The sequence below is a fragment of the Sus scrofa genome, chromosome 12, assembly GCF_054392235.1.
Source record: "Sus scrofa isolate SSC_HxYL_T2T_F1_AM1 chromosome 12, Sscrofa_HxYL_maternal_Yorkshire_Landrace_v2.0, whole genome shotgun sequence".
Taxonomy (NCBI): Eukaryota; Metazoa; Chordata; class Mammalia; order Artiodactyla; family Suidae; genus Sus; species Sus scrofa.
In genome coordinates this window covers 55,791,332-55,816,762 of record NC_139394.1, presented here as the reverse complement: position 1 = coordinate 55,816,762, position 25,431 = coordinate 55,791,332, and the positions used below count along the sequence as shown (strand labels likewise).

Sequence of the window (25,431 nt, the reverse complement as noted above, 5' to 3'; positions counted from 1 at the left end):
TGGTCCTCAGCCGCCCGCGTGAGCATCTCAGGAGCTAGCCCTGGGTGAGGACAGGGTCCACCAATGCACCAGACAGGGCAGGGGTGGCACTATGGCTTGGGGACTTCTGGGCAGCAAGAGTCGGGTGTGGAGGGGAAATCCTCAAGGCTGGATCCAGCGCTTATTTTAAAAGGGGATTGTGTCCAGTAGCGTGGTTGTATGTCTGTGTGTCTGTGTCAGCACCCATCCACCTTAGTGTTATGTGTGTGTCTGTGTGTGTACCTGTGGGGCACTGTCTATACAAAAGTGTGTCTATCAGTGGACTCCGGGGTGTGGGTCTGTCACCATAGTTCTTGTGGGGCAGTGTAGCTGGTGGCAGAGCCCTGAGTGTGTAGGCATGGGAGATGTTGTCAGTGTATTTGTCCTGTGGGATAGTGATTCTGTGGGTGACTGTCTCGGACAATGCGTGTGTGCGTGTGCATGCATAAGGACGTGGGTGACAGTGTCTAGCTCTGCATGGGACAGTGATCCAGTGTATGTCTGCCTCTGTGAGTTGGTATCAGGATGCTACAAACTGGGTGGTGTGTACATGTGTGCCCGACACAGTGTCCCAGTTTGTTTCTGAACGATTGGGACAGAACCCAGTGTGTGTGTTGTGTGTGTGCATGTGGGTGTCAGAGTGTCTCTGAAGCACTGGTTCAGTGTGTTTGTATCCATGTGCGCCTGTTCCTGTGTGTTTGGGCAAGTGTGGCAGCGAGCTCCTGTGTGTGGTAGTGCCCAGTGTGTTTGCGTAGACGAGTGTTGGTGTGCGCGCCAATGGATTCGCCTGGTGTGTGAGACTGTTTGTGTGTGTGTAGGTGTCAGCGTCTTTGCACGGCAGCAATGCGTGTCGCCGCGCCCGGGTCGGCTGGTTCCGCGGATTTGGGCTGGGGGTGGGCCACGACCCCTCCCACGGGTGGCGGGCGGCGGGCTGGCCGGCGCCTCTAGGACCCGGCGGCGGCCGGCCGCTGTCCCCGGGCCGCGCGAGTGAGCATGTGCAGAGCCGGGCGCCCGCTAGCCTGCCGCCCGCCACCCGCCGCTTGCCGCCCGCCGCCCGCTTGGCGCCCGCTAGCTCCGTCGCCGCACCTCAGCCCGGACGTCCGCAGCCCAGGGAGCCAGGCGGCGGCGCCCTGTGCCCAGGGCGCGTCCGGCCGCTCCTCGCCGCGGGCCGCCCGGGGACGTGTGGGCGCCGAGGGCGCTTGGGCTCTGAGCACTGCGGGGCTGCGGGCTCGGCGCCCCGGGGAGGCGGGCGCGTGGCCGCCAGAGCGAGTGCCCCAGCCAGCTGCGATCGCGGGGTGAGTGCGGTCCCCGGTGCCCCAGCCGGGACCCCAGCGCGGGCTGCGGGCAGGGTTCCCCCAGCCGCGGGCCAACAAGTTTGTGTAGACGCGGCTGGGAGCGCGGCGGGGCTGCACCTGCTCTGGCTGCGGGGCGCGCGGGCTGGGGGCGCCTTTCGCTGGGCCGGGGCGGCTTTGCTGGGGAGTGTGTGCGCGTGGAAGGTGGTGGGGGGAGGAAGCGCTTCGGAAGGAGCGGGATGGGGCCGGGGTGCGCGAGGCAGTTTCCCAAGCCCCGTACCCCTCCTGGAATCCTCAGAGACCGTCCGTTTCCCCGGAGGGAGTCGCGAATTCAGGCCCCGGGAAGTGGGCGAGGACAGGATTTGGGGTGCGCACTGACTCTCCTTGGAGGAGACGTTTACCCAGCGGCAGCTCGGTCTCGTTTCGCTACCACGCCAGGCTTCCGGTCAGAGGAGGGTTTTCTCCGTCTCTTGGTGAACTTGAACGGAGGCTCGGCAACGGCGAAACGTACGTATTTTGTCCAGAAGATTACCCCAAGAAGAGCTTTGTATCTTTCTAAGTGTAGATGGAGACTCAAGACTAGAGGCTGCTAATTGCTTTTATTTCCGTTTCTCCTGAGAAGCCTCCTGGGGATCCCGTGCCCCAGGGTAACCTCCAGGGTGTCTGTTTTCCTGAGCATCTGTGCCCAGGATTGCTGCCTGCTCCATGCTGGCTCGCCCATGGGGAGGCAGGGTTGGAGAGGGAGCCCTCTGACCCTTCTCTGAGCAGTGGGGAAGGCTGGAGGTAAGAGTTCTAGCCCCCGCAGCCCTGCCCTGGGATCCAGCTGCTGCCCACACTCGCCTGGTCCCCAGCTGCGCCCAAGATGGACAGACTCTGAACTGCACTGTACTTTTCTAACAGGCTTAGATGCTGCCATCCCTGTGGTCCCAGGAACGCATGCTCCAGTTTATGGAGCACCTGGGTTTATCCTGTATTGGAACACCATGGTTGGGATCAGGAGATGAGGGCCTTTTTGTTTTCCCTTCTGAATTGCTTAGATTCTGGGGCACAGGAAGTGAGGGCTGGTGGTGAGGGCAACGCAGGAGGCAGAAAGCTGGCTCGCTCTGCTCTGTCTGCCTGCCTCTACCCGGTGGTCGCAAGTGCTGGAGAGAGGCCAAGGGGGAGGTGTCCCACCAGCGTTCCCTCACCGCCCCAGCTTCCACTCCATATACTTAGCTCTGGCCTACAGTCCCTTGTGGAAGGTGCCCCAAGTGGGCCTCCAGAGCCCAGCGGTTCTATGGGGACCAGCAGCTGTGTTGGTCTCCATGCACACTCACTCAGGGAATCTTGGCAGGCAGCTGGCAGGTGGCTTGAGCCTGTCAGCCTCATCTTCCCCAGGAGAAGCCCCTGGCCCTCACCTGTGGCTGTGTCCTCCTGTCTTCAGCGGGGACCATTTCCACAGTTCCTCTGGAAGAATGCCTTATTTTGGGGTAATGAGATTCCCGCTTTCAGTGGGCCTTGGAGCCCCATGATGTGGTGCTGTCCTGTGGCCTGTGGCATGTCTGGCTGGAAATGAGGAGATGCCAGCATTGGGCAGAAGGCCAGACCCCTGCCCCCTTCTTCCTGTCGGCCTAGGCAGGCAGAAGTGGATATTGGGGACCACCAGTTGATTGGCTGCTGAAGCCTGAGCCTCTGAGTACTGGGGTGGGGAGTGAGTCACAGAGCTCCTTCCCCAGAGTGGCTGCCTGAACAGTCAGCCCCGAGCCTCCAGGCCAGGATCAAACCGTGTTCAAGCAGCACTTCTCAGGAAGCTGTGATTCTCTTTGTAGACACTCGGTCTTGTGTTCCATCTGGCTCAGACTCTGGTCAGCCTTGGTGAGCCCTGTTCCCGGACCCTCCCTCTGGAACCTACAGAGGCCAGGGCAAAGGACTCAGTCCTCAGACCTTCAGGGTCCTTATCCATAGGTTGTGGGTGATGATCAGACCCACTAGCAGGGGCAGAGCTGGGCGGGAGGCAGACCCTGTTCCTCTGGGGAGTGAGCTTGAATGTGACCCTGGACTGCCTTCTCCCTGGGCCTCACAGTCTTGTTGTCACACTAATATCTGTTGGAGGAAGCTTTCACAGTCAGCATGTTGACATATCGTCTGGAAAGTTGTCGGAAGGGTGGCGCTTTTAGAGAACGTGATTGGAGGGGAACTTGGTTCTCCCATGTGGACATGAGACTGGTTGGAAGAATGGGCTAGATTAATTTTGAAAACCTTAAAATACTTTGTGCCTCTTGGTAGCTGTTTAGGCCTCTCTCCTCCACTTTGATTCTTTTTCCTTGCTGCCGGAAAGTCATGCAGTGCCCGAAGGGTTCCGAGGACAGGAAGGCGCAAGGCGTCCTCGACCCCTTCCCACTGCCTAAGCCTCCATCCCGGTGACTGCAGGCACTGGGGCAGAGCCAGAAAAGGGTGGGGCTGACTTTGGCTGGAGACCGCACCTGTTCCCCCAGATTTATCCCAAGTGGGGTTTATTTATCCCACAGTGGGGTTTGGACAACCCTCCAGAGTTTGCCACTTGGTGAGAGAAACATAAACATATGAACAAAATAGGGGTTCTGCTAAAGAGGTGGCTCAGAGAGAGCCTAGAAGGGTCTGTGATGGGCTCTTGCAAGAGTATGTTGGGCTCCAGATCAGCCAGCTAAAAAGGGGGAACTGGCAGGCCCCACCCCCACCCCCACCCCCCTGCCCTGTGCTTTGTCTTTCTTTGCAGCCTGGCCTCTAGCAGGGTGCCTGGGGGGATCACCATTCCTGGAGTTAAACATGACAGAACCCAAAAACCTGAGTTCAGTCTAGCAGTAGCTGTTTGTCTTTGGTCAAGTTAATTTGCCCCCCGTCTGTCTCAAATTCTGTGTCTGTGATGGAGAGGAGGATGATTCTGACTTCTTAGGTTTATGGGAAGATCACTGGTTCATTCATTCGGTGACCTCTCGATTCTTTCAGCACACTTGGGAGAGTGTGAAAGTCCCTTGCAATGTCTTTGCAAGAAGATTTAATTTTATTTATATGAACCCCAGCACTGGTTTGCTGGAGAATTCCACCTGTCCCTGGCTACTGCTCTTTGCGTTCAGTGGAATTTTGACCTTACTATTATGTTTTATACCTTTTTAGCTACATTTCTTATTTTCCACCTTTTTTCTTAAGTTCTGAAGTCCAGAAGGTCAAAAGATTTGCCTCTTCAAAGGGAGGGACCCTACCCCGTCCCATTTCCTGGACCTTGTCCCACCCCAGGGCCCAGCACATCTATATTTAGTGGGTCCTTTGTGCCCTTTCTGAGCCTCCAAGACCCAGAGGCCTGGGACCCTGGGATGAGGGCAGCGTGACCTATAGAATGGGTGGATGGCCAGTGGGCACAGATTTCTGGGGTGTGCCCTGTGCCTCGCCAGGGCACTGACTGTGGCACTGACTGTGTCTACCAAGGGCTCACAGGCTGGGTGGAGAAGTGGGCAGCATGGCTGGGAGCTCATAGGCTGGGTGGAGAAGTGGGCAGCATCGCTAGGAGCTCTGATTCAAGTCAGGACACGATACCCAGAGCATCCAGCCTCGCCATCCAGCGCCAGGGAGCCACTCTGCTCCAGGGATCAGGAAGGCTTCATGGAGGAGGTGGCATTGGAGCTGAGCCTTGGTGGCCACAAAGCATTTCAGAGCCTCAAGGTGGGGCGCAGGCATCCCTTGCTGACCTGAGGGGGACATGAAGCATCACATGCTGGCCAGTGGGGCATAGAGTTTGGGAAGGAAGTTGATGGGGGACTGAACCCGGAAGGGCCACTGAATGCCAGGCTGAGGCACTTGAACTTGGTCATCTGAGTCCTGGGGAGCCATTGCTGGCTGTGGTATTGCCAGTCTTGGTGTTAGAAAGCTCCCTTTGTTATAGTGCTGGGAAGGGCCAGCCTCTTGGAGAGGAGGTGGGGTCCAGATGAGCCTGAGTTGGGCAGAGACACCGGGGACAGCTAATTCAAGGGCGCCGAGCCCTGCTGGAGGCTCCCCCGTGTGGCTTTGCTGGGGTCCCGAGGCTGAGACAACCCCCTATCCGGGCTGCCAGTTGGAAGCCTGGGCTCAGAGCTGCTGGGACCATGAATGCCCATCTCCTTTCTAGGGAGCAACATGTTGGTCCTTGTCCTTTGTCTTTAGGGTTCTCAGCCTATGAGTGAACCACCCTGGATTCCCCCACCCCGGGTCCAAGCCCTCTTTGCAACGGCCCCAGCAGCTGAGGTGCCTCTGGTGGGGCGGCAAGAGTTCGTCTCCCCTCCCCTCCCCTGCCAGTCCTCTCTAGTGGGGGGAGAGTCATGGGGTGGTAGAGTCGCATAACTGAACCCCAGTGGCCACTGGTCAGGCCTGGGCCATCCCTGAGCTCTTTCTCCAGCCCTCAGTTCCCCGGGGGCCACCTCCTGTCCCCTCCCTGTTGCCACCACCCCTCTCCTGCTCAGTGCCTTGGAAACCCCGGTGTGGTGTCATCTATCCAACCCCCCACGCTTCAGGCTCAGCCACTGCTGCTGCCTGGACCCAGATAACCACAAAGTAACAGCTAAGGGCTCCAGTTGTCTGCTCCCTCCCCTGCACCAGGCTCTTGCTCCCTCCCGAGGCCCCCAGAGGGAATTCAGAGTCTCCCGTGCCCCTGCCCCCACCTTTCCTCTGGGAGTGATGCTCTAGTGGCCTCCAGCAGACTACTGGGCAGGGTGCTGGGGGTCCTCCTTTGTCCAGCCTAAGGCTCCCTGCCCAGCCCTGGTGCCCCCACCCCAAGGCCAGAACCTCAGGCCAGGATGGAGCCCCACCCCCCTCTATTGCCCTGAAGCCCTCCATGTGGTTCCCAGATGGGAGGTTTCACATCTTGGGGAAAATGGTCCAGACCGGCAGAGGAGGGGTGGGGCCTGGGAGGCAGGCTACTCACACACAGGGAAGCCCCTGGGAGGTCTGGCTCCAGGGATGCCCTATGAAGCGCCATCTCCGGGAGCTCTGTCCTGGCATGTTTTCTAAAAGGTGCTGGTGGAGGCACACTGAACTGCTTTTAAGAATCAACCTCGCCTGGTGTAAAGCCAAAGCCAGTGTGGGGAGAGAGGCAGGCAGCTTAGTGAGCAGGGGGTGGGCTCTGGGAGGAGGAGACCCAGGTCTGAATCCTGGTTCTGGATCATCTAGCTTTGGCCAAGCTGAGCTTTTGAGACCTGGGGTCTCAAATGGGGGTGATCAGGGCATCTGCCTCAATGGGAGACTTGGGGAGGGGGGTCAGTGAGATGGTGCAGGTGAAATACACGACCCAGCTACAGGTGCTTCATAAATGGTGGCATTGAAAAAGCTAGCGGTTGCTCACAGCTGTCTTAGCCTGGGGGCAGCTTCAAATATGGATGGGGTTCTGGGCCCACCCCAGGGAGCTGGGGGCTAAGAGGATTGAGGGCAGCTCATTTCACCCAGGGCTCAGCTGCTCTAGGCCTCTTGTCCAAGTTTCATTGTTTGCACCCGTAAGTCACGGGCTATGGGTAACTAACAGCTTACTCTTTGATTCGATCCCACAACTCCCTGATTCACTCCCATTTAGCAGATGAGGAGCTTGAGGCTCCGTCCTATGCAGTGACCTGTTCAAAGTGGATTTGTTATAATGGAGGGCCTCCTGGCTTTGGGGTGCAGCCAGTGCAGCTCTGGGGCCATGGTTAGATACCCCCCAGGTGTTGGCTGCTTCTGGTATCCAGCTGCCTCATGGCTTGGCTGTGAACCTTTATACAGATGCTGCTCATGGCCCAGCCCACCCCAGGCCCTTTTCACCTTCAGTCACTCAACAAACATTTATGGGCACTGCCCTGCTGGCTGGGTGCTGGGATGTGTGGATGCGGAGATAAATTGGGGGTGATCTGTGCCCTGGGGGAGAGGAGAGCATGGCAGAGAGTGTGGGACAGATGGCTGGCGAATGTAATATCAGTGGGAAGTGGGGAAGAAGTCTGGGCAGGGACAGGGAGTGGGATGGGGACAGGTTGCTAATTCTTTGGGTGTGTGGGTCCCCTGTCCTGCTCAAGGCAGGTGTTCTGGGCTGGGAATCGGAGTGGCAGCCTGCCTTAGAGGAGGCTGGCTTCATTGAACTCTGGTCTAAAAGGAGCTGTCCCCACCTCCCCAGACCAGGGGTGGCCCCTCTAGGAAGGGGGTGGCTCCAGAGAGGACTTAGTGAAGGGGGGGGTGCTTGGGGAACCCGGGTATGGTCAAATCCCAGGTGTTCAGCCCTGACAACACTGCATCCCACTGCAGTCTACCCTTCTTCATAGCATTTCCCAAGTCCTGTCTACACAATGTGTATGGAATTCAGGCCACATTCTCGGCTTCAAAATTCTGAACTGTTGATCCATTGCCCACCTTTTGGCTCCATCTCATCAGAACCTTTCTTCCCACAGCAGGAGGCCTCTCTCCCCTTTTATTTCAGTTTTATAGGATTTTTTTTTTTTTTCGCTGAGAGAATCCCAGCCTTGTAACCAGAAGCTTTTTGCCAACAGATCTGCAAACCCCTCTTCACAGAATTGCAATACGAGCAGGATAACATGTAAAGCTCAGGCACCCTTGTTAACCTCTGTGCATCCATAAGACCCAAACTGGGGAAGCTGTGTCCTTTGTGTCACGCATTGCTCCGCATCTGCTACATTTCTGGCGAGGCTCCCACAGCTCTGGATAAGTGGAGTTGGAAACTTCATTGTCCTAAGACTCCTCACAGGAATATGTTTCTGATATCAGGATCTGCCTATCAATGTATCTTTTCATTCATTTAAAAAAAAAGTATCAGAAATAGATGGCTGAGCATTTATGCTGCTGGGGGCTGGAATTACCAAGATGCAAAGGATGTGGCTTCTAGCCTGGATTCAGTCACAGTCTTGCAAGGATGACTGACAAATACAGGAACAATTAAAATGATCCTAGGATGGAGTTCCCCTTGTGGCTTAGTCAGTTAAAACCCAACTAGTATCCATGAGGACTTGGGTTTGATCCCTGTCCCTGCTCAGTGTGTTAAGCAGCCGGTGGCAGCATGGGCTGTGGTGAAGGTCGCAGACGTGGCTTGGATCTGGCGTGGCTGTGGCTGTGGCGGAGGCCGGCAGCTGCAGTTCCAGTTTGAACCCTAGCCTGGGAACTTCTGTATTCTGTGGCTGTGGCCCTAAAAAGCCAAACAAGAACAATGATTATCCCAGGCTGGTGAATGCTGGGATGGGGGTTGGCCCAGGCTGTGGGAAGGCAGAGAAATCTACACCAGTGGTGGCAGTCAGGGAGAACTTCTCAGAGGAAGTGAACCTTGGAGGATACACAGGGAGGTATGTGCAAGGCAAGGAGGGAGAAAAAGACAGTGCAGTGTACTCAAAGGTACCAGGGGAGGTATGCTGTGGTCGCTCTGCTGGACCGCGCCGTGTGTGTGTGTGTGTGTGTGTGTGTGTGTACATGCATGTGTCATGGGAAAGCAGAAGGAGAGGCCCTGGCAAGAGAGGAGCTGGCTGGGCTGGATCAGGAAGGGGCCTTGTATGTCATGCTAAGGAGCTTGGAGTTTATCCCCAAAGCCACAGGGAGCTATTGAAAGGGGTTTTAAGCAGGGGAGCGCCATGATCAGATTTGCGTCTTAGGAGGATCACCCTGGCAGCCTGGTGGAGGAGGGATTGGAGGGGCCAAAGCTGGAGGCAGGGAGATCAGTCAGGATTTCTTGGGATTTTCTCTGCGGTTTTTACAAATCTGACGAGGCTGGCCGGGGTGGGCCTGGCGCGCACTGGCTTCAAGAGAAAAGAAAAGCTCTGGAGACCCGTCTGAAATGGCCCCGGACTCAGAGTTTAATTCCACCCTCACTGGAGGATTCCCAGGCCTGCTGCCCCTCCCCCAACCCAAAGGACCCCCACCCTGCCCCCGCCGCTGGATCCCCCTATTCTTGGAAGCCTCAGAGCCCAGCAGCACTCAGCATTTAATTAGGAAGGGTGGTGCTGGTCCGGACCCCCCCCCCAGACCCTGGAATGCCAGGCCACAGGGACCCAAATGTTGTCTTTCCTCTCACACCCAGCCACTGTCCCCAGGGCACAGAGCAGCCATTGAGGGGTTGCTCGGGCCTGGCGGAGGTCCCAGGCCTCGTTAGTTACAGGCACTGGCTTAGTCACGCTCCTAGGAGCCTTTCTACCGGGGACAAGCCCGTCCTTGTGTTAGGGGCAGCCCTCACCCAGCAGCCTGACTTGTGGCAGCTGTGGGACCCTCTGCCAGCCCCTGACAGTGCCCTTCAGAGGCGCCACCAATGGAAACCAAAGGCCAGCGTTGAGAGCTGAGTCCTGGGGAGTGGAGGAGCACCCCAGAAAGGCTGCTCTGAGAGCCCTCCTGCCTTTGCCACGGCAGGTGCCTGGCCCTGGATGCTCTTCTGTTCTGTTGGTTCTGACCTGCTGGCTTCAGGCTACCTGGGAAGACTATGAAAGCCCATTCTCTCCCCAAGCCCTCTCCTATGTTAAAACCAACCCACCTCTGCAGAAGCATTTCCCAAAGATAGCGTGCAGCCCAGTGCACTCTGGGAGTCAGCAGATTGCACGCCCGTATTGAGCGCCAGCTGTATACTCATGTCCTGGGTTGGGTGCACAGGTAGGTGGTGGAGCCTTATTACAGGCTGGGTTACATGGGGATTCAAAGTATAGCCTCTGAATGCAGACTGTTCCAAACCTTGGCTCCTCTGCTATCAGCTGAGAGACTCTGGGGAAGTTACTTTGCCCCTTTGGCCCCTGTTTGCTCATCTATAAGTGGGGATAATACAGCATCTCCCTCGGTGGGTGAGATGATCCATCAAGTGTTTAGCTCAGTGCCTGGTGTGTAGGAAGGATTCAGTACAGCACCGCTGCTGCCATTCCTCTTCCTTACTGCTCTCATTACTGGATCTTCCTCCTGCTCCAGGGTTGAGTATTAGTCCCATTTTACAGATGAGGAAGCTGAGGCCCAGAGAGGTTAAGTAACCCACCTGATGGCACACAGCCATCCAGTGGCAGAGCTGGGATGGGAACCCAGCTGTCCGTCCAGCACTCCTGCAGCACAGCCAGCTCCTTTGCTGAACAGAGAACAGGAGTGTGGGGCTCCTGACCGTGGGGCAGTGGGAAAGGTGGACCCTCCTACTGTATCTGAGCTGTCTTTCTCTTCTCTTCCAGGTTTCTGAGCCAGGAGATGAGAGTAACTAGAGCTCAGGGATGACAAGGTTCTGCAGCTGCGGGGCCCAGAGGCGAGAGATAAATGATGATGTCCTTTGAGCACCCGCTGGAAACTGGGCAGGAGGGACAGTAACCCCAGGAGAGCGTAGGCCTTGCAGGGACGCGGGGATGACGCCTCTGGAGGCCCCAGCCTCCCTCCCGCCTGGGTGGTAGGAGCCTTCCCCGGGCTCCAGCCTGGAGCCCTGCTGCTCAGGGGCATGGCCAAACCTTTCTTTCGACTCCAGAAGTTTCTCCGTCGGACGCAGTTCCTGCTCTTCTTCCTCACGGCCGCCTACCTGATGACCGGCAGCCTGCTGCTGCTGCAGCGGGCCCGCGTGGGCCTCCCGCCTGGCCCCCGGGCGCCCGGTCCCCTGCAGGCCTTGCCTGTGGCCGCCGTGGCGCTGGGTGTGGGCCTGTTGGACAGCCGAGCCCTGCACGATCCCCGGGTCAGCCCAGAGCTGCTGCTTGGCGTGGACGTGCTGCGGGGCCCCCTGGCCAGGCCCCGGCCTGGCCCCCGCTGGCTCCGCAGCCGCAACTCGGAGCTGCGCCAGCTGCGGCGCCGCTGGTTCCACCGCTTCATGGGAGACTCGCAGGGGCCGCCTGCCCTGGGCCCAGAAGCCCCCAGGCCAGCCACCAGCAGCCGAGGTAGGTGCTCAGCCCTGAGGCCCCTTACATATGCAAGCTACTCCCAGGAGCCCCATGTCAGGTCATAGGATCAGTGTCCCCTCTCCCTGGCCCTTGTAGCAGCCTGAGAAGTAGGCACTGCAGGCCCTTGGCCTTCACACACCGTCCCTTCCGTCGGCTCTGCAGAGGAGAAGGGCCTGGGAGGGGAAGCCCTTTGAGTTTTGCTCACCCCCCAGCTCGGCTCACACTTGGCTGGAGGTTGAGATGTGTGAGCATCTTAGAGCCGAGACAGACCTCAGCTTGAATCCTGGCTCAGCCCCAAACTTGTGGCATGACCACGTCACCTAACTTCTCCAGGTCCCTCGGAAATCAAGGTCGAGTTTCCTGCCCCAGGGCTGCAGCAAGGAGTGAATGTGATAACACAGAGCAGCGTTTTGCAAAGTGGGGTCTCAGCCCAGCAGCCTCAGCACCCCCTGGGAGCTTGTCACAAGGGTATATTCTCAGGCTCTCTCGGACTTACCACATCCTAAACTCCAGCAGGCACTGCTTACTTAAGTCCTCACTTAAAGAAGCAATGGAAGGGGCTGCAGTGAAAGCTGAAGAGATTGTGATGAGATTAAACAGGACAGGTTGTCACCCATTGTAGATACACCAGCGGTTTCTGCCCTGAGCCCCCAAGTGGCCTCTATACTCTGGCTGACCCTCCCCAGTGACCACCAAGCCTGGCGTGAAGGGTTAGTGCCTGGTGGAGCAGGACCGGTCAGGTTCTGGTGTTGAATGGTGACAGTTCTGACGGGTTGGTGCCCTCCACAGGTTTTTCAGTATTTGGATAGCTGCCAGGATTGCAGGAAGAATTTGCACCCTGAGGGGCTGTGGTGTCCCCTGGCTGGAGATCTTCAGAGAAAATGGGGAGAGACAGGCACTGGCCCGAGAACCGTCTGGGAGCCCCCTCGCCCTCTGGGGGCTCCTTGGGCCCTGTACAGCCAGGCAGGCCTCGCTGGTGGAAAGTGGCCCACTGGCCAGCCCTTGGGACAGCTGCTGGGGCTGCAGACAAAGAGGGCGTCTCTTTGAGGCCGGGCAGCCCGCCATCCTCCTGCGAGGGGATCCGGCAGCCGCGGAAGCTGCAGGAGGCCCCATCCATCACTGGGCATTTCATTATACCTTGGACAACATCCATAATGGAATAAAATGTCAGTAAGTTTACTGGGGGAAAAATAGTAACTTCTCCATAGCCAGTTTGTTTTTTATTGATAGTAATTTCCAAAGACATTCCAATATCTCCAAAGCCATCGTTAATAGCCTCACGGCCTGTCCATTTTGATGTGCAAATGAACAGATGCGGAGTCACAGACAATAATGCATCGCCTCCATTTCAGCCGAAAGTAATAAATCCTCCTCAGAATATGTCCCCATGCGTCCTGGGAAGTCCTTTCTTTCTTTCTTTTTTTTTTTTTTTTTTTTTTTGCACATTTTCGCCTGTGTCAGGGAGTTAGAAAAACCATTCATTATTTTTCTAGGAAAAGGGGCTCATCTCCTCCAAACAGAGGGGGAAGTGTCTGCATCTCAGGACCTCGCTCCAAACTGAGACAGGGCAAGCCTGCCATGGGTGTCCCCTCCAGCTGGTCATTTCCACCCAAGGGCCAGCCAGTAGCTGGATAGCCACCTCTTGTCTTTGAAGAACCCCAGCCCGACTGCTTGAAACTATTTCTTTCTCTCTTATTAACGTGTTCAACTAATATTTACGGAGCTATCATCACCCTTGGCCCCAGGTTAGAGTGTAGGATCAGAATAATAATAGCTATTACTTATCTGAGCATCTGTTATGTGCCAAGCATTGTTCTGCCTGGATGTACATCTGTTATCTCATTTAATTTAATCTCCAAACAGCCCTATGATGTCAGCGGTGCCATCACCGTTTTAATGAGGAAGGATCTGCATTTCAGGGAAGTAGCGCTGTCTAAAAATGTTTACCATTAATACTGATATATTGCCAATGAAACCAGTCGCCACTGAACCTGTACTCTGTGCATCAGATGCTTTCCATGCTATCTCGTGGAATTCTCACAAGCACTCCATGAGTTCCACGGGACCCCATGCCCATTGAGCAGATGGGAAAGTGGAGGCTCAGAAAAAGGTGGTGACGCGTTCCAGGTCACACAGCCAGATAGTAGTGGAGCCTGGATTTGAATCTAAGTCAGCCTGTTCCCAAAGGTGTGCCCTCCTGCCCCTGCCGCCAGCTTCCCCCCCAAACATCTGCGTGCCGGTCTCAGCCTTCAGGGGTCTTGAGCCCAGGCACTTTTAGAACTTTCTGGTTAATTTCCCATCAACACTGATAAATGTTTCACAACCCCTGAGCCTGTGTTCTGGATGTCTGCTTGAAAGCTGTAATAGAATTTCTTCTTTGCTGAGCAACACACATCAGAAATTTCTCAGATACTAGTTTTTTTCTACTTAGTTGGTGGGCCGAGGAGAATGATTGATGCTCACTTATCTGGGTGAAAGCTCTCTGGCCTTGGTCGTCCTGAGCCTTCGTAAAGAGAGAGGGAGATGCTTGTAGGGCCTGGGTATCTGGGATCCCGAGTAGAGGGGCGGAGCCTGTGTCCACGTACGGATCCTGGGTGTGGCCACGTGTGTGCTTATGGGCATCCCTGGTGACGGTGGCCTGGAGAGGTCCATGGCCACCAAGGGTCAAGACCCTGTGGCAGACATGGAAGCAGGTACCCATGGCTCTCTCTGCAACCCCGGTGTTCTCTAATCTGAGGCCTCCGGGTCTTCAACCATTCCTGGCCCAGCAGGGAGCCCTGACTCCTGCCATCTCGGTCGTCTTCCATGGCCTTGCCTTTCTTGACCTCGGCCTGGGAATGGCAGGTTGTGTAGCCAACAGCCTTGCCCCTCCTTGTCTTTAGGGCTCTCTGCTCCCACTCTCGCGCCCTCACCGGATGTCCACGTGGGGTTTAGCAGCTCTAACCCACCACTGGCATCGTGCCTGACCCTGGTGAGTCCCCAGCTAAGGAGAGGGTGTGTTCCTTGCCCTCAACGAACCTGAAGTTGTGGTACAGAGACAGGACACACAGGTATACCTGATTTTTAACTACAACAGTTAATGACGAGGATCTGGGAGACGGCAAGTGTTTCAGACACTCAGTGTGACAGTCCACAGAAAGGAGAGGCCATAGTGACACGGAAGGAGCCAAGAGGGAACAGAGGGTGGGAGAAATGAGCTTGGGTGGAGAGGGGTCATTGACCATTGGGCAGCGGAGGAAACCGAGGCACAGAATGTTGAAATGATTCAGTCCAGATTGAAGTGTGGTGTTCACACCCGGGAAAACCGCTGTGGATCTGGGCTGCAGAAAATGAGGCCACAGACCCCCTCCTCCAGGTCCCTCAGCAGGTGGCCCTGAGCCTCTGTTTTGGGCCAGGTTCTTGGCAAGAGTCAAAGGCAGTCTCGGCTGATCAGGGAGCCCCTCTCTGGCAGGTGGGATGGTCACTCCCCAAGAAGCCCTCTGGGAGCCGACAGGCTGTGGGGGGGCTTTGGGTGAGCTGAGCACAGCCATTCCCCGGGGGATGGGCATCTTTATCACAGGTGCCCAATCTGGATCTTGGCACAGCTGTCGTGGGTGTATGTTTCCAGCTGGGACCGTGTGGCAGTGTGTTTGCACAGTTCCTTCAGCACGCCGAAGTGCATGTGACATTTACACACTAATGCACTTGTTTAGTACGCAAGGTCTCCAGGGTTTTTGTTTGTTTAATTAGTTTCGTGTTTTGGGCCATGCCTACGGCATGAGGAAGTTCCTGGGCCAGGGATCAAACCTGGAGCAGTGACAACTCCAGATCCTTAACCCACTGAGCCATCAGGGAACTCATCTCCAGGCTTCTCTGGGCATCTCTCTTGGTGTGGCAGGGCAGGGCTGTTATAGGTTCCCACTGGCATGTGCACAGTTGAGTCAACATTGCCGCGGCTTTGTGGAGTCTTGTCCCCCAGTGTCCCTTTCCAGGGATGTGCCTGGACCAGCAGAAAAAAGTTGTATTCTGGCCGATGCCAGGCTCCTGACAGGGTGTCTTGGGGGGACAGTGGCCATGAACTGAGAAAAGGGGCAGGAAGAAAACAGGTGGAAGTGTCCAGAAGCACTTCAGATTGGACCACAGCCTCATCCCTGGGCTTCTCCGGGAAGCGCCTTAGCCAGGGTGGGCCCAGGGCTAGGACCCTGCCTCTTTCAGGGACTTCAGTCTCTGCTGTGCCTCCCCGCCCGCAGGCACATACGTGGGGTGCTTCAGTGACAATGGCCAGGAGAGGACTCTGAAGGGGGCCGTGTTTTTCGACTTGAGAAAGATGACCGTCCCCCACTGCCAGGATGCGTGCGCTGAGCGGTAAGTGTGGGCCCCTGACCGACAAGTCCGCTGGAAATGGGGTTAAGGGTGAGTGCCAGAAAGTGGGAGTGGTGTCCCCTGAGGTGATAGTTCAGCTGCCAGTTGGCTGTCATAGTGTACTTAGAGCTCAAATCATCAGATCCCAGTTGTCAGGAGCAAAGAGGTGGCAGGGGTTATGGAAGGAGCTCTGGGCTGGGTGTCAGGAGACCCATGTTCTTGTCCTGCTGTGCCAGGGACCCCGCCTTATCCTGGCCCCACACCCAGCTGCCGAGCTTTGATCCAGAGCTCTGGGTCAAGGTCGGGACTCACCCCGCCCCGCTCTCCCCGCAGGTCCTACCTTTATGCCGGCTTGGAGGCGGGGGCTGAGTGCTACTGTGGGAACCGGCTCCCAGTGGTGAGCGTCGGGCCAGAGGAGTGTAACCACGAGTGCAAAGGGGAGAAGAGCTCTGTGTGCGGGGGTGTGGGCCGGCTCTCCGTGTACCGCGTGGAGGAGCTGCAGCCCAGCTCGCGGAAGCGTGAGTGTGCCCACCTCCCTGAGCTCTGTCTGTCCCCTGCTCTGCCTCCGCTCCCGCATCCGCAGCCCCTCATCCAAACTACATGGCCCAGAACCCGCGCTTCCCCTTCCTGAAAGGCTCCTGGCGAGGAGTGGGGTTAGGGTCTGCCGAAGGCTGCTTGAGTTCATGACAGGCACATATTTCCTTGTCCCCTGAGGGAGGTCCTGGGCCTGCGTGTGTCTCCCGTGCTGTGTGGCCTCAGGCAGCTTGCTTCCCCTCTCTGAGTTCCAGTCTGTTTTGTAGAGTGCAGAGGCAGACTTCAATTTCTAGCAACAGGGCAGACCAGATGGTCTAAAAGTTTCCTAGCTAGAAAACATCTAGAAATGCTGGGTGAAATTGAACAAATGTTGTTTTAAATGCATGGCTGAACTAACAAGAAAATAAGGAAATCCCTGGCTCCAGGAATGAAGCAGGAACTAGGAATCTCGGTGGCGAGGTGAGGGTCAGAGAGGATGCTGTGAAGCCCTGGGAATCTGCAGGGGGAAGCCGCTGGTCTTGGCAGCCACACGGCGTTAGCATCTATGGAGGACAGAAAAGGAGGCTCTGAGCCTGTCAGGGGAGGGAATTGAATTGAAATCGCTGCATAAAGTCAGATTTTTGAATTTGATTCGATTTGAAGTTTTAGATTAAAAAAAGAACCACCTGCCAGTTCAGAGAGAAAAACTTGTCTGTTTTGACCTGAGGTTCAATTGAAAAGATTTCCTAAGAATTTTTTTTTTTTTTTTTGGGGTTAAGGGCCTTGCCCACAGCCTATGGAAGTTCCCAGGCTAGGGGTTGAATTGGAGCTGTAGCTGCCGGCCTACACCACAGCCACAGCAATGTGGGATCCAAGCCACTTCTGCGACCTGCACCACAGCTCACAGCAACACTGGATCCTTAACCCACTGAGCGAGGCCAGGGATCAAACCCACATCCTCATGGATGCTAATCGGGTTCATTACTGCTGAGCCACAGTGGGAACTCCTTTCTAAAAATTTATAACCTAAGCATTTATAATTGCAGGTTGGTGTTTGTATGAGTGGTGTGGTTCAGATTTATGCTATTTGCTTGGTACTGAAAGCTCTAACGTGAAAACTGGCTCTGCGCCACCTCAGGGGTACCCACAGAGGCAAATGCAAAAATCTCTCTTGGGAGCTGGGCCACCAACCCAGGTGTAAAGAGTTCCCGTGGGTAAATTCTCACTGAAGATGAGTTTACAATTCAGACTTACAGAACTCAGGAGGAATTAATCAACCACGAGGGAGAGTAAGCTAATGGATCAAACAGCAAGACTGAGTCTCCCAGAATTTCACCTGAAAGTGCTATCAGAGATGAGGCGTTCCCATTGTGGCTCACCGGATTGGGAACCTAATGTTGTCTCTGTGAGGACATGGGTTTGATCCCTGGCCTCACTCAGTGGGTTAAGGATCCAGCATTTCGGCAAGCTGTGGCATAGGTTGCAGACGTGGCTCAGATCCAGCATTGCTGTGGCTCTGGTGTAGGCCTGCAGCTGCAGCTCTGAATTGACCCCTAGCCCGGGCACTTCGACATGCTGCAGGCGCAGCCAGAAAAAAACAAAACAACCCCCCCAAACAAAACAAAAAACAGAGATGACACATAGGGTACAATATTCAGTATCTTGTAATAACCTGCAATGGAAAACTATCTGATAACTGAATCACTTTCCTGTATACCTGAAACACTGTAAATTAACTATATTTCCATAAAAAATTTTTTTAAGTAGAGGTGACAACTGAAGGGGGCCCAGCTGGATGCATGCGAAACTCAGTTTGTCTTCATTACAAGACAACAAGCCCTGAATCCACTTAACATAATTACAAAATGCTTTTTTGTAAAATTATGTGGCTGTGTGTATTTGCACCTTTGAGGGGCCGTCCTCTTCCTGAGTGGGAGGAGCCAGGCTGGGGAGGAGTCAGAGCTGGGAGACCACCCCCCAACCCCACCCCTGCCCCCCGCTACTGGCAAGAGTGGGACCTCAGATGGTGGAGGCACAGCCCAGCATCTGGGATCCTCAACTCATGAACTCAACCAACCTCTGGCCGTGGACTGGGGCTCCAGAAGAGCCCTGGTTTCTGGGAGAGCTTTCTTAGTGGCGAGTGAGTTTGCCAGGTGGTACAGAAGCCCAGCTCTGAGAAGCATGGGTGAACCTCAGAGCCAACCCCAGCCACTGTCTGTGGGGTCAGAGTGATGGGGGCAGTGGCTCAGTGCTCAGACCCGCCCAGCTAGGCTGCTGAGGTGCTTCCTGTATTCAGACAGGATGTGTCTGGGAATAAGGGCTCCTCAGATGGGGGGATGGGGACGGGGGGGAGATGCTGACAACACACTCTTTACAGATTCACTAATGAGGCCATTTGCTCATGGACACCTGCTCTGTGCTAGGGTCTTGCCATGGTACATGGACGTCTCAAGTCCCACTCTGTCACCTGGGCATCCACGTGGGCTTTCTGAGGACCCAACTGCTTCAAGGTGGCTTTTTGGACCTTTCATTTTCCTGAATTGTAAAAATATTACCTCCTTCCCCCCTGCCTTGACCCTCACCCTTGCCCGCCAGGAGGATCAGGTCTGTGTGTGGGTTCCAGGCTGCTCTGCCAGCTCCTCCTGCCCGCTCAGCCACTGACTCTTAGTGATCCGTATCTGGCTTCAGAGTGCCTGCTGGTTTAGGGTCAGATGGCCCAATCATTCCCGCCAGCCTCAGATCCCGAGTCCTCTAGACCGGATATCATGGTTCGTGTTGAAATAGTTTAAAAGCCACCCCTTCCGGCAGACCATGGAGCCCATGCGGCTGGCCTTTGCCTGCCCGCTCACCTCTCTTTGTCAAGAGGTGACCAGGTGACCCTGTAGCTGAAATATCAGCTTCTCACTAGCAGGGAGCTCTCAGAAGGAGTGAGACCCATGAATGTGCTCCCGGGGTTGGGACTGGGGGAGGTGCCGAGCAGGTCATCAGTAGCTCCACCCTGGAGGCATCCTTCTGCCCTGAGTGGCCCTGGGGCTCTCGTCTGGGAGCAGGGGGTGTGGAACGGACTGTGCTAGATGACAGCCTCTTCCCCGACTGTCACAGCTCTGAAGTCTAGAGGCAGCTGATGGTCCATCTCCAGCAGTGTCTGGTAGCACTGACCTGTTACAGCTCATGCTGCCCACCCTCCATCTGCCCCACTGCATCCAGCTCCTTCATTCAGTCAGCACTTATTGGGCACCTGCTGTGTGTCAGGGTCAGGGCTGGGTGTGGGCATCCCAGAGGTGAACCAGATGCAGCTTCCCCCTGCCCTGGCTACAGGAGGTGCTCACTGAAACACTCCCCAGCACCCCAGCACCCCAGCCAGCCCACCTGTCCTGCTCACCCTCTCTTGCCACGTGCCCCGCAGTCTGTCTCCCTGGTCCCACCCCCAGCGCAGCTGACCAAGGACCACAGCCCTGTCCATGTCAGTATTTTGTTCTTCTGGAGCCTGGTCATGCCACAGGATAGGACGGAGTTCTGGGAGCCCAGCACGAGCCATCACCACCCCTTACAGAAGTTAGGGCAGGAGGCTGTGGGCAGCATAGCTGCGCCGGGGGCTGGCAGATGGGGGTACGTTGCACCTCAGAACAGCTCTGGCTGCCGGGCATTATGGAGGTGAGGGAGCGGAGTCTCTGAGTCCGAGACATGCCCAGGCTGCTGCCCGAGCCCCTGGCAGTGCCAGGACTTGATCCCAGGCCTGAGGATGCTTGGCCTCGACTGTTTTCCCAGCAGCAGTCTGCTGTCCTCCACCTGTGCCCTGATATCCACAGTTGGCCACGGCCAACTGGATGTTGGTCCTGCTTTGCAGTTTTGCCCAGAGAGAGCCCTCCCACCATGGTGCTGGCTGACAAGGTGTGGCAGGCGGAGAGGACCGGGAGAGATGCTGAGAGCCCAGGAGATGCTGTGTTCAAAGGAGCATGGGCTGAGAGGCAGGGCGCCTCCTGGAGAAACTCTGATGAGTCTGGAAGAAATAGAGCAGTTGGTACTGGAACATTCCAGAAGGTTTGTTCCGCACCAAGGAAGCCAACTAGGAAGCTGGACTTTTCCACCAGAAGGTCTGGAGAACAACTTGGCAGGGGGTTTCGCGTGCACCACGGGCTTGAGGAGTTTCCTGGAATTTGGTGGGAGTTCAAGATCAGAGAGAAAGCAAAGGGTGGTGTGACTTGATGGCACAGCAAGAGACTGTGGCAGAAGTTCAGATTTCCACATCTGCTTTGCTTTGTGTGTGTGTGTGGATAGGACAGAATGTTCCAGAATGGGTCACCTAGTGCAACCTCTAGCAGATAATGGATGCACACTCCAGATTTGTGGAAAGAAGGAGGGAAGGGAGGGAGGGAGGGAGAAAGGACAGGCCTGTCCCCCGAGAGCTGGCGGGAGAAGCAAGATGTGAGTTCAGCAGTTTCAGGCCAGAGGTCCCTCATTGGCGTCCCTGGGAGACCAAGGGTCTGGGGCCCAAGGTTTCTCTCAGGAGCTTGACTTGACTGTAGCCTGTCCGGGCAGTTTGCACCTCTGAATCGAAATCTGCCTCTTCTGAGCATACGTGCACCTGTTCCCAAAGCCACCGTTTCCCCCTGTGACTCCGAACGGCGGCCACCACTTCTCACCAGAACTGCATTTCCTTCTCTGCAGGGAGGACTGTCACGTACCGGGGCTGCTTCCGACTGCCAGGGAATGTCACACATGCCTTCGCCGACTCCCTGGTACAGGCCAACGTGACAGTGGAGACGTGCTCGGGGTTCTGTTCCCAGAAAGTAAGAGCAATTCTGATTTCACAGCCCTGTCCTTTAACCGTCCCGCACGCGTGGTCTCGGAGAGGGGGCAGGGGCCCGGGCCGGGCTGCAGATGTCTGTTCTCAGAGCCTGGGTGGGAGCCGAGGAGGGAGGTGGCGGGCGACTTGGCAGCGTCACAGAGGATGCCAGCAGGGATCCTGCTAGCGCCGTGATCCGAGGCCGGGCGGGGAACCGTCGGTGAAGGTTGTAAAGCTGAAAGAATCCTGCCTTTCCCAACGTGAGCGCTTGGCACGCATGTCAGATGTTAAATTGACTTGGTTTGGAAGCAGGAAGATGCTGGCTTGGGACTTGGGGAAAGCTGATGGATTTTCTGTTATTTGCACTGACAGCCTTGGGCCATGACTCCGATGTCGAGAGCTGTAGTCACTCACGTACCCCTGGCTCAGCCTGGGCTGAGGAGTGGAGTGCGAGCCTGTGCAGGGGCCGGGCTGGGCACCAAGGGCCACTGTCCCTGCATTGCCTGTCAGCTCTAGGGTGGGAAATGTGGGTCAAGGCCAGATGGCACTTGCAAGAGGCAGGACCTGGGTGGGATGTGAAGGGGACCACCAGGCCACCCACAGAGCTTTGCCACCCAGGGCTAGAGTCCTGCGATCTCCAGACTGGGCCAGATGCTGCAGCCCTAGAGATGGGGGTCGGGGGAGGCTGGGGCTTGGGGGCTGCCCTGATGTGCTGGGGTTGATGGGACTGTGATAGGCTGGCAGTGTGACAGACGGGGTAGGAGAGAGGAGGGCCTTGGCAATGGTGATGATGATGGTTAGTTAGCGAAGTAGCTCACAGGTACTGATCATTGATTCCATGCTAGGTACTCTTCCCACTTGACAGGTGTTAACCTGTTTAGTCCTCTGGACAAGCACGTGGGGTAGATGATGTGGTGACCTGCATTTCTGCAGGTGAGGAAACAGAGAACTTGGGCATCTGGCCTGAGGTCACGGAGCCAGGAAGGGGGCAGCCAGGCTTGGACCTCCACCGAGCTCGGTAGCCTGCTGGGGGGGCTGGACACAGAGGAGCCAGCCCCCCACGGGGGGCCCCCACCCACCTGGGAGCCGCCCTCCCTCTGCTTCCCTGCTCTCAGCCCTCTTGAGAGGCTTCTCTTGGGGCGTGTGCATGGGGGGGAGACAAAGCCTTTTTCGTGTGCATTTTCCTCTCGCATAAGCTCAGGCTTTGAAGTGGCTCTCTTAAGTCTCCAGCGTTTCCGGAGCCGAGGCCAAGGCGTCAGGGCCCACTGTCGGGCATCAGGGCTCCCAAAGACCATTTGTCATTTTGCAGGCTTCCTCCCCTCTCCGGGCCTCTGGGGGCTGGAGGGAGTGGAGCTGGAACAGCCAGGGGCAAGCTGCCCGTCTGGGCTTCCTTCCCACCTGCAGTTCAGCGCAGCTCCCTGGAGGCCTCCCCCCACCGGAACCAGAGGAACCCAGCTGGTCCAGCTCTGCTGAAGGCCAGCCTCCCCAGGCAACACACATCCTCCTGTGTGCGGGGCGCCAGTGGTCGCTAGTGAGGGTGGGTGGTCTGAGCCCTGCATGCTGCAGAGCAGCCCCACCCGGAGCGCCTGGCTTTCCATCCCACTCTTGACACCACCACCCGTGCGTTTTATGCCACTGCTCTGGGTGTGACATCAGTGGGGGAGGGGAAAGGTGGGTGAGTGGTTGTGGTCGAGGAGGAGACGACAGGAAAAGAAATGAAAGGGAGTGGCAGCATCATGGCTGGGCGTCTCCGGCGCTTTAAATTATTTTCAATAGCCAACCTGCTCACAGGGATGGACGCAGTACAAAGACACCAAAGGGTGTGGAGGTGACTCAGTACAAAGACACCAAAGTCTTCCTCTCACTCCTGGGTGCTTCCTCGGATGCAGCTGACAGGGCCTGACCTCTGCATCTACTCTCAGAGCGATTCTGAGCATGTTCAAGCGGTGGTTCCTTTGCAGAGTCATGAGGCCTCTGCAAACCCCACCAATGGAATCAAGCCACACACACCACCCTGCCCCGCACTCCTTTCCTGTGACAGCCTTAGAGATTGCTCCACATGGGCACGGAAAGCGCTTTTCCTCCTTTTAGTCCGTTACACGGATGTCCTATAATTTATTTAACCAGCGCCCTGCTGTTAAGCATTTAGATGGTTTCCAGTCTTTTGCTCTTACGACCGAGGCTGCAGTGACTGTCCTGGTTGGTGGGCCGGTGTGTGTCGGTGGTGGACCCCCTGGGTGAAATTCCCAGGAGATGCTGGGTCAAAGGCTCCGTGTCCTTGTCTTGCGGGTGAACTTTGCCAGGGTGCCCTCGGTCAAGGTCAAGGTTGTGTTCATTTGACACCCCCACCCGTGATGTGTGAGACAGGAGCAAGGCACCCTTGTGACTATTCTTTTGGGGAGGATGGCTTCAAAGCCACATAGATGCCTCAGCATTCTGGGGACACCTCCCCTGGGGCGGCCCCCGAGGCCCCCGAGAATTCCGCCTTGTGGTTACAGACACACAGCTTTGTTAAAGGCTTCAAGTCCCCTTCAAGGAGATTAAACCCCAAAGCCTCTGGCTATGACTCATTGTAGGGCCCCTTCCCCCACCTTGATCAGCCTGGTGGAGAAGGAGTGTCACCCGTTCCTCTCCCCACCTCCATGTAACCCGTTCCCCGTGCAAATAAAGTATCCTGCCCGAAGGGAATCAGATCAAATGTGCCCTGTACAGAGATAAAACGACACTCTGCCCTCACGCACAGCGTAGGGGGCTAGAGCGGGAGAAATTGAGCCTCCGCCCAGGTCCGCCTCCGGAGGGTACAAGAACAGTTGTAAAAGGAGTCGAATCCCTTCAACTCCTGTATCCAGCCTTTCTTAGGGACCGGCACAAATCCAGGTTGCTGCAGGCTCGCCTCGGAGCAGGTACCTAAAGATACCTGTGGGCTCTTGGGACCTTCTGCCATCGTGTGTCCTAGGGCTTTGTACCTCTGCCCTTGAGACGCGTTTCAAGGACAGGTGACCTGCTCAGCTCTGGCCAGCAATGCTGAGAACTGTTCAGGTCAGACAGAACAAGGAGAGAGGGCGTCCAGGGTTCTCAGAAACAGCCTTTGCCTGCAGGCGTCAGAATCTGTGCTGGCAGCTCGGCTTCCCTCCTGGCCTCCCGTGTCGTCGGATGCGGCTGGAGCCATGGCCGTTTCCTTGAGTCCCATTGTTCAGGGATCCACAGGGTTTTGCAGCTGTGAGGAACAGGGTCACTATTTCCAGCTTTCAACTTGAAAGCAGGTCTTGCCAGGACACATTTAGTGGGACAGGAGCCAACACATCTGTTGACCCGGAGCATGCCAGCCCCCCTTCCTTCAGTAGAGCTCACCCCTGGGCGGGTGAAGACAGGAGCCAGGGGATTCTGACGCCCCACAGAGTAAGGTCAGAGCCTGGTAGAGGTGCAGGAGGCTTGGGGAGAAGGATGAGATGAGGGCTGGAGGATGTGGGACGGTGTCAAGAGGCAGACAGGCCTGAGGAGCACAGCATAAAACTAGGCAGCAGCTGGGCGTGTGGGGTGGTGGGAGAGTGGCCAGCCTGCCCAGAGTGCAGGGCTCCACGGTGCCGTGGCAGAGGTAGGGCGGGACAGGTTGCAGCGGGCCTGCGGTGCCTGTCTCACAGTCCAGATGCTTTTCAGTGATAAGAGGGAGCTCCAGATGGTGTGGCAGGGAGGTGGGGGTGGGACTGGTGTGGGGCTTCACAGCTCTGCGGTGAGGGGGTGTTCTCTGTGGATTCCTTGGGAGGCCTCAGGGTGGGTGGTCCTCGGGGCACCCCTGGAGATGCCTTGGCCAAATGGCAACCCAAGTCGACCCGTGTCCTGGTCCTGGAATTGGGGGTCCAGGTAGGGCGAGGTTGCTGCCCAGACGTCGTGCTTCCAACAGATGAGCCTTCGGTTCCTTCTCCCTCCTCCTGCCCTGTGGTTGTTGGTGTGAGTCAGACTCAGTCCTTCTGGATGGTTCCCATCAGCTCTCAGGCTCCCAGGGTGAGCTTGGCTGGGGCCCTGACCTCAGCCTAGGGCAGGGTTTCTCATCTTTGCAACTGTTGACATGTCGGGTCAAATAATTGTTTGGAAATCTGTCCGTACATTGTAGCATATTGAGCAGCAGCCCCAGGTTCTACCCGCCGCTGTGCGCCAGCAGTACTTTGCCACTGGGCTGCGGCAACCCAGATCACCTTCAGACATTGCCAGGGGTCCCCTGTGGGGACCTTTTGAGAAGTCCTGTCCCCGCGGGCCAGCAGGACTGCTTTGGCTCAGCCATGCCTAGGCCCTGTTCACAGTCCCCACGCCTCTGAATCAGGATCGTCAGCTGCCTTCTCCAACTTCTTAATGAGGAGCAAGCAGCAACTTCCGGCACCAGCATTGAGGTCTGGGAGATCCAGAATCACTTGGAATTTCAGCTGAGCCTGGCCTGGTCCTGGAGGGAGTCTGGGTTGGGAGACCTATTTGCCGGAATGCTTTTCTCTCTCCTCTCCTGGACGATGAGGGTGAGTGAACAAGGTGAATTTGGGGAGAGGCGGTGGGGGGTGCATCTGGCTGTACGATCCTGGCTGAAGTGCCAAGCACTTCCTCTCCAGAAAGGCTGGTGGCACTAAGGTGGCAGGACATCCCAGTGGCAGCTTCATCTCATGCTAATTTG

At 56.5% G+C, this 25,431-nt stretch overlaps 2 protein-coding genes across 5 annotated transcripts in view; both read left to right on the top strand.

Annotated features, from left to right (window-relative positions):
* Positions 1-441: 441 nt before the first annotated feature.
* Positions 442-10,589, top strand: LOC146398357 (uncharacterized). The gene is made up of 4 exons (XM_084983013.1): positions 442-471; positions 837-1,313; positions 1,609-1,817; positions 10,448-10,589. The coding sequence occupies exons 1-4, from the start codon at positions 442-444 to the stop codon at positions 10,488-10,490; spliced, it is 759 nt and encodes a 252-aa protein (XP_084839139.1). The 3' UTR covers positions 10,491-10,589.
* Positions 10,448-25,431, top strand: part of WSCD1 (WSC domain containing 1) — a 33,263-nt gene continuing 18,279 nt past the window's right edge. The window contains exons 1-4 of one of the 4 annotated variants that reach the window (XM_005669148.4): positions 10,448-11,131; positions 15,364-15,478; positions 15,809-15,993; positions 20,657-20,778. In XM_005669148.4, coding sequence (XP_005669205.1) covers positions 10,705-11,131; positions 15,364-15,478; positions 15,809-15,993; positions 20,657-20,778 — 849 coding nt within the window. In that variant the 5' untranslated portion in view covers positions 10,448-10,704. Of the gene's footprint in view, positions 11,132-15,363; positions 15,479-15,808; positions 15,994-18,207; positions 20,083-20,656; positions 20,779-25,431 lie in introns of those variants that run through there. The other 3 variants (XM_084985543.1, XM_084985544.1, XM_084985542.1) reach the window with 3 other exon arrangements.